The sequence below is a fragment of the Oryctolagus cuniculus genome, chromosome 6 (assembly GCF_964237555.1).
Source record: "Oryctolagus cuniculus chromosome 6, mOryCun1.1, whole genome shotgun sequence".
NCBI classification, from domain to species: Eukaryota; Metazoa; Chordata; class Mammalia; order Lagomorpha; family Leporidae; genus Oryctolagus; species Oryctolagus cuniculus.
Window position 1 is genome coordinate 13,289,796 of NC_091437.1, and position 8,381 is coordinate 13,298,176.

General features: G+C 43.6%; 1 protein-coding gene across 17 annotated transcripts in view; it reads left to right on the plus strand.

The window, feature by feature from the left end:
• Nucleotides 1-7,916, plus strand: part of CSNK1G3 (casein kinase 1 gamma 3) — a 133,345-nt gene extending 125,429 nt beyond the window's left edge. For all 17 annotated transcript variants that reach the window (XM_051843354.2, XM_051843350.2, XM_070076050.1 and 14 more), the window contains one exon: nucleotides 1,805-7,916. In XM_051843354.2, the coding sequence (XP_051699314.1) occupies nucleotides 1,805-1,859 (55 nt within the window). In that variant the 3' untranslated portion in view covers nucleotides 1,860-7,916. The remainder of the gene's footprint in view (nucleotides 1-1,804) is intronic.
• Nucleotides 7,917-8,381: the final 465 nt, after the last annotated feature.

The window sequence follows — 8,381 nt, forward strand, 5'->3', positions numbered from 1 at the left end:
TAAATCATCAATTTACTAAGTACATATTTTGAGGGAATTTGTTGTTTTATTTGTGTGAATTCATAGTGCCTAAACCAATGCTACCCTCTGGTGGTAGTCACTGTAATAGCAGGCACCCTTGAATTTGCAAATACTGCAGTCAGACATGTAGAGGCTCAAGGCCTCCGTATCCCACAACTCATGTTGCTTAGTTTATTTTTCCAGTCTGGCTTTCAGTTCTGAGAATTGAGTTCTTACCTTTTCCTAAATAGCCTTTCCTTCAATAGCATAGATATTACTGAACACAGAAAGCCATGCCAACTGTTTATGTGAAACTGAAGAAAATTTAGAAGTCATTCTTAATAATTGAGTCCATTTAAATTCAAACACAGTGTAAAAATTACATTTGCATGGGTTAAAAGGTAAGTTTATTTTGCTACAAGAATTTTTGAGATCCAAGCATAGTTTTTTACAGCATACATTTTCCATACCTTTAATATAACATAAAACATCTTTTTAGTAGAAAAATTTTAAGAGAACAAACTCTGGAATTTGAAAAGGCAAGAGATAATGTAGAGGAACAGAGAGAATTATTCAGTAACTTTAATAATGAATTTTCACTATACTGTGACCAGGTTCTTACACTTAAAATTCCAGCTAGTTGATGTCTTTCTAATGTAACAGTTTTTCTTGTTTTGTTCTCTTTTCTTGTTTCTCTTCCTTTGCTTTTCTTTGTTTTGTTTTCTTGTTTCTCTCTTTTGGATCTTTAATTGAAAAGTTCATTTTAAAGATTTTTTTATCTCAGTAATTTCTCTTGAGTAATGTTTTGCTTTCCTTTTTCATTGAAGAAAACCTATGTACTGAGGAGAGTACGAGGAGTCTTCAGAAAGTTCGTGGGAAATGTGTATTATGAAAAGTTTGTGCCTGGACTTCAAAATCCTTATGCACAGAAATAAGCTCCTTTAACCTTGTTCTTCCATGAACTCTTGGGCGCACTCTTGTGTTAGGTAGCTGATAGTTACACATCAGGACTGAAGGGTCGCGCCTGTCCCGTGTACAGCAGGAGCTCGGCTTGAGGGCCTGGCCTGGGTGGTGACTGCAGTTTCTGGTGTGCACCTTGGCGAGGTGAAGTTCACAGAGCTTCACAGTTGCCCGCGTCTTCCTCATCCCAGAGGTTGCCGCTGGATGGCTCAGAGCCCTGGCAGTGCCTGTGCCGTGGGAACAGGCGCAGGGCTTGCCGCCTGGGGTGCCCCGTCCACGGGAAAACTTTGTGCATGCTCAGTGCGGAAGCCGTGTCTGAGGAGGTTGCTCCCACAGCTGCAGGCCTTGGTGGGGCTGTCTCACTTCCTGTCTGTAAAGTGATGAAAGATGGCTGTTGGCAGGTGCACTTTAGCTCTCTCTGTATGTTTAGAAACTGCGCTGGTTGTCAGTGGAAGTAGCGCCTCCTCCCCCGGCATTAGGGTCATGGCTGCCTCTCCCTGTGGCTTCAGCAGTCCATAGTGGAGTGGCCTGTCCAGCAGCGCGGGGGTGCTGGCCCAGGAGCAGTTCCTGAGCCTCCTAGGGACGGGCTGGTCAGCTGGCGCCCAGACTTCAGCTGCTTCCATCTGAATTTCGTGTTTGCCTCGGGTGGTAGGTAGGATGTTTTTCGCTAACCGAGACGCACGCTCGTGGACTCTAACAGTACTAATCAGCCGGCTGTGTGCTGGGGGTGCCTCGCCCTAGCCCGCTGCTTTGGGTGGCCCTGGACGTGAGTGTGGTAGATTCGCCCAGACCCCGTGCCGCCCCCGTGCTTCTGTAATAAAAGGACTGTCTCCCTCCCCTGCAGGTGCTGCTGTTTCTTCAAACGAAGGAAAAGGAAAACCATCCAGCGCCACAAGTGACCGTGGCCGCAGACGCGTCTCCCCGCCGTCTGGTCTGACGGAATCATCGCTGCAGTGCCCACGGTTTTCAAGACTCGCTCCCGGAGACGGAGGCGTCCTATCCCAGACTTCACTTTGTGCTTGTCTTACATCCATTTTTTTTTTTTTCTAATTTTTATGGAAGCTTTAAAGTTTTGTGCAAACACGAGCGCTTTGCCCGTCGGTGAGTGGAGCGGACCAGTGAGGTGGTGTCCAGATACGCTCGTGCAGAACTTTCTTCTCTGGCCAGCTGTGTCCTGGATCTGGGATTTATGGCTTCGGTAGGAGCCCCTCACGGAGGGCTTCCTCCCCGCGGACAGCACAGCAGACAAGCCTAGTTGCCCGAGTATTTAAAAGCCGCTCCTGTGTTGTGACACCTGCATCCCTCGCAGGTCAGACTGATGCCCTCTGTGAAGTCCCGGTGCAGGCACCGCCCATGGTCCAGAGGAGAGCGCCCTGGGTCCGGAGAGAGCGCCCTGGGTCCAGAGAGAGCGTCCTGTCCACAGGAGAGCACCCTGGGTCCAGAGAGAGCGCCCTGGGTCTGGAGGAGAGCGCTCACGGCCCAGAGAGAGCGCCCTGGGTCCAGAGAGAGCGCCCTGGGCCGTGCGCAGCCCCCTGTGGCAGAAGCGGCAAGATGGAGTCTTTTTTCAAATGCAAAATATTTGTAAAATGTTATCTTTATGCTTCCAGATAATAGTGTGTGTCAGACAGCAAGAAGTGAATACTTGGAGATGTGATGTGTGTTGAAGTTTTCAGAAAAACACAAGCTACACTATGGAGAAGACCTGAGCGTGCGGCCCCGCGGAGTGAGGCTGAGCCTGGTCTAGCGCCCGGCCTCCCCTGCCCTGCCCGGAGATGTGGCCGTGCAGGCGGCCGTGTCTGTTGTTGGTTATTTTTCTCTTTGATACAAAGGCCCCCAGCAATAAAAACTGGGTCCCTCGATTGCCCTCGGCGCGCGTTGGTGTCTTGCATTCGGCTCTGCTGGTTCCCCGGAATGCCCCTGCTCCTCAGCGAGGTTTCCGAGGTTGAGGAGCGCGTGGAGAGGATGGGTCAGGTGCTGCTCCTGGTCTTTTGCAGTCTTTCGAAGTGCCTGCATATGAGTAGAGTGACAGTTCTGTGAGGAAGGAAGCCCATTCCACCTTTCAAGTCTGCTTTGTTTTAAGCCATAAAGACACAGGTGTACTTTTGTCCTAGCCAGGATTTTCAAGAAGGGTTACAAGAATACATCTGGCTGGAAAGATAATTACATTGCTCAAGTCTCGTGTGCACCCTTCATTTATAAATTGTCGCCTGCTCTCTCTGTCTCTAAGCGCATGTCTCCAGGTGTGCGTATTTATTTTTATTGTCTCAAGGTAACATTTAAAATGTGTATTAAAGGAAAATAAATCCACAGTTTTTACTTTACTATTACATTTACATGGATTTAATTATACTTTGTAATTTATTTTTCTTCTTAGCCAGAAGTTCAGTGCATTGTTTCTGAAGAATTAGGCACCCGTCTCCAATCAGGACGTCTGTATCGGCTCTGATGCCGAGGAATGACCTTTTTTTGATTTCAAAGACCTGTACTCAGCCTCGAAAACATTTGCTGTATAATTTGGTCAGCAGTTTCCATCCTATTTATATACTGTCACAATAACTTAAACTACAGGAGCTATATACTGAGTTTTTATTTTTGTTTGCTTGGAGCAAGGTAGATGGATGTTTTGGCCATTATAATGTGAAACCACTTCTTTCTTTACAGTATTTGACCAAATGTGTGTGTCTATGATATTTGTAAATACATGCGATATGTGTATTTCTTATCATAAGCCTATTTAGTTTTATCCTCAGTAAGGTTTTTTGGACTGTACAGTGTTTATATGATCTGAACTCCTTATACATAAGAAGGTGTGTATATTAATCCAATTATGGACTTAAAATATTTTAAAAGTATAAATACCCTTATTTGCTGCAATGACCAGTGTGTAGACATTTGCTTTTTAGCAATATTTTTAAGTGCTCCATTTTAATGCCAAGGAGTCAGTCTTTCGGCAGCACAAACTGGTCAATAATAGGTAATGCAGGTATGTTCAGGTTAAGCCAACAATGTTTTGCATTTTTATGCTTCTTTTCTGTCAACACTAATGAAGTCAACATTGCCTGAATGTCTGAATAATGAAACACATCCCTGTTTAAAAATATGTAACTGAAAAAAAAAAAAAGAAATAAAAAATAAAGGTAGTTTTTTTAAACTCGCTTTTCCCCTTTCCTCTAATCATGGGTAAAATAATGCCACTCAGTAATTTAAGACGGATTCCATCTGTTGTACATGAGAAGCAGAACTAAAAGAATATACTTTTCATTTGTTGTTTTTGTTTTCTTTGTTGGACATAGTTGTAAAGAGCACACACCAGGAAGGATCTAAGCTTTCTTTGTCTTTAAACTGTTTTTTACTACTTCTCTGAACTACTTAGTACAGCAATTGACTAACAATAATCTCTGCTGATAAACTAAGGGAAAAAAAAAAAAAAAACAGAATTGTTTATTCCTCCTTGGAAGTGGAATCAGACTATGTTCTCAGAAATTAAGCATTATTAATCCAGCTTCAGGAATGACTGAAAACCATTGCCGACAGTGTCCCTCAGGTTGTCACCGCGCTAGGGGCTGTAAGAGGTTCTACAAAGTGGCAATAGTGGCGCTCAGCTTGCTGAAGCGGGCTACAGGTAAGATGAGGTACAGCAGCAAGCTCCCGGCCCAGGGTCAGTGCGTCCCGTAACCGCTGCAGTCAGTGAGAGGCGGAGGAGGATCTGGAGATGACGCGTACCGCTGAAAGGCCCTCTCTGGGAAAGCCTCCCTTAGGATTGGGCCTGCAACCTGAGTGAATTACGGGTGATAGAACAGTAGCCTGGCTCAAGCAGGAGTAGTGTAGATGAGCTTGTTTAACTGCAGGTGCAGTGCCAGCACTGGATTCTGTGTGCTTGGTCCTGGTGTTGAGAGCGGGAAGCTGCATGTCTCTTGGTCGTGTGTTCACCCTGCTGTCTTATTTCAGACGCACTCCCCTTGTGTGATGACTTGAGACTCCCACTGTACCCCCGTAGTAACCTCAGCAAAGACAAAGGGCCATGTTCCTCAACAGTTGTAGCAGAATCCCAGGACTGCCTTTATTTCCCCACTTCTTCACTTGCTGTCTACCCTGTGCTCGTTACTGTGGACAAGGGAGTGCTGGTCTCTTGGTAGCTGGCCCTCAGGCCTACGTCCACTTTCATCACCCTGAGAAATGAGTGAGAAAGAGGATTAAGCAGAAGGAAATGAAGACACTGTTATGAGAAAGATAGTGAACTTCTAGGGGCAAAATCAATGGCTTTCCACTTTTGTGCTGGGAAAAAATGTATCAAAATGGGGAACCTTATTTTAAATAGAAAGTATTGGAAATTTTCTCAGTATTAATACATTATATTAAATCATTTATGTGGTGAATGTGTAAATTTGAAACGTGTTTTGTGCTTAGGTGAAAAGTTATTAAGATCCCTGCTTGGTGTGCTTTTTGTTTAGCTTTCCAGGGTTCTGGTGATAGAATTGAGTTAACAGAGTTAAAAAGCAGTGATTTTTTTTTTCCGACCAGAGTACAAAGAAGTGGAATGACAAAGTTTCACTGTTTTTCATTGTATCTGGTTTCTTCTCTGCCCAGTTCTTTTTTTTTTTTTTTTTTTACAGGCAGAGTTAGACAGAGACAGAGAGAAAGGTCTTCCTTCCATTGGTTCACCCCCGAAATGGCTGCTACGGCCGGCACACTGCGCTGATCCAAAGCCAGGAGCCAGGTGCTTCTCCTGGTCTCCCATGCGGATGCAGGGCCCAAGGACTTGGGCCATCCTCCACTGCCCTCCCGGGCCACGGCAGAGAGCTGGCCTGGAAGAGGGGCAACCGGGGCAGAATCCGGCACCCCAACTGGGACTAGAACCCCGGGTGCTGGCGCCGCAAGGCAGAGGATTAGCCTAGTGAGCCATGGTGCCGGCCGCCCAGTTCTAATGCACACCCACAGTAGTGCTCTTAGGAAATTTACTTCATAAGAATTCATGGATTATAACCAAAGACAAGATTAGAGAAGAATGCTAGGTAATCTTGATGGGATATGAAAGTAACTTTGCTGGAACAGTTGGTCATAGTGGTGGTGTGCCATTCCTTGAAGGGGAAAATGCTGCTGCCGTTTTCTAGTCTGGGGCTGCCAGACATTTTTTGGGGTGCAGGTCAGGCTTAGTGGGCCTAGATGCTGTTACCAGGAAGACAGTGGGTTCCTATGATATTAACAGTATGAGGATGGAAGGTTTTACACTTAGGAGAGGGAAAACAAGTTCCCACAAATACTCTGCTGATGCATTCAAACTGAATTTAAATTTGTCTTGTAATGCAGGACTACTAATGATGAGAACAGAATTATTTTGAAGGAGTAATATTTTACTTAATTAAGTGAAATTGATTAAGAATGTTCATCTATTAACTGCAATGTGATTTTACATATTTCATCATTGAAAATATGTTTTCACACAGATAGATACCACCAAATACTGTCAGTTCTTCAGCATGTGCTTTTGAGCCGAGTCATCATTTGCAGTGTATTTGTAGCATTCTGTTAGGTTCTGCTCTTGGTATTTACTCTTCAGCATATCCTCACATTGCAGGTTAGTCATTTCCTGTTCAGGGTTAGGTGGATGCTTCTTGATTGTACAGCTGAATAGGTTTTGAAATATGGAAACTTTCTGTGCACTTGGATTGAGGTTCATAAGTGCAGCTGGAATTGTAGTTGGATGTAGAAAATACAGTCACTGGAAATATGTGTGAGTGTAGGTCTTGCTTCTTTTAACTTGACAGCATGGAAGTATGTAAGCCAGCTTGACATGGCTTGTGATTTAAACATCAGTTGCCCTTAAAATGATTTTGTTGCATTGTAAGTTGAACATACATATGCTGGTTAGCCTTGTGATTATAGCTTCAAATTTTTAAAGAGACATTATCAAGCCTTCAGTATCAGCTAATTTCTAAAGGTGTTTGTTAATGGTCATTGAAGGCGATTCTTTGATTAAGAGACATTTCAGTCTTGTTCTGAGCTCAAAAAGTCGCATCTAAACTCCACTGCCATCAAACTGCTATGTAGTTGTGCAGGCTGTTCTGGCAATATTTAATAAACCTGTAGAGGGGATGAGATTCACCATTGAGTTTATTAATTCCGTTAATTTCACTGAAATGTTTTCCACAAAGTCCCTGCTGATGAACAAGTACCTGTTGATGTGCAGCCATCAACCTTACACATACTCTGTTTTCACGGTCTGTCAAATAAGCTGCTGTTTTAATCCATATATATCTTTGCCATCATCCGTTACAGTACCTCGTAGCAGATTCCACTTCAGGTTCTAATGAATTGGTGTTTTTCTCAACTTCTCTGAAAATTTTCGTACCTGTAATTGTTCCGTGCAGACTGAATTCTTGGGTCACTGCAGCCTCAGCAGTGGCTTCTCAGATAAGACTGGGTAACCTCTGTTGAGTCATCAAAAGCCAAGCACAGGCAAACTCATTTTCCTTATTTTTAGTTGACTGTTGGTGACACCTCCATGTCCTCAGGCCTCCCAGCCGACCATTCTTGCTGACAAGCTGCAGTCAAACAAGTCAGTTAACCCTGACCCACCTGTCAGTAAGCAGCATTCCTCCCTTGGCTAACAAGCCACTTGGAAAGTTAACTTTGATTACACCCTTAATTATATTTTTGTGTGTGTGAATAAATTCTCCTGTGATGAGGTATTTTCATTTTCTAACTGCTCTGACTGTTGCTTTCCTGTGAGCTAGGAATATTGTGATGAGTGCTTATTCTGCCAATGTTGAAATCTATTTTAGCACAGCTGAAGTATCATTGCATAATAAATACAATGCTTTGCCATGTAATTGTGTAACAAAAAGATCCACACTCCACTGTGCCTTAAATGCGCAACACTCAAAGTTCACTTTTCTTTACTTTTTGACATGATGAATATGCACTAGTAATAAAAAATAATAAAATATCTATGACAATATGTGTGTCACTTGAAATACTGTCAAGTTACCGTTACTGAGGTTTATGGTGTTGAACAGCAGTGAGAAGCAATCAAAGTGCCACATGTGGTCTCTGTCACAACTCTTCCACTCTGCTTTTGTAGCATGAAAGCAGCCATACATAATATGTAAACAGATGAGCATGGCTGTGTTCCAATAAAATTTTTATTTGTGGACACTGAATTTCATATAATTTTTCTGTGTTCTGAACTGTATTCTTTTGATACTTTGAGCCATTTTAAAACATCAACATCCTTCTTAGCTCATGGGATAGATGAGCAGGATCCAGTCTACAATGATGGTTTGCCAACCTTTGTTCTTGTCCACCGTGGGAAAATTGGGATGTTTGAGGGAGAAACTATGTAAGTTACTGGCCATGGCCTCAGCCTTCTCACCTCAAGTTGGAGACAGTGCCTACCCTCCATGTGGTCTGAGTATTGGCAG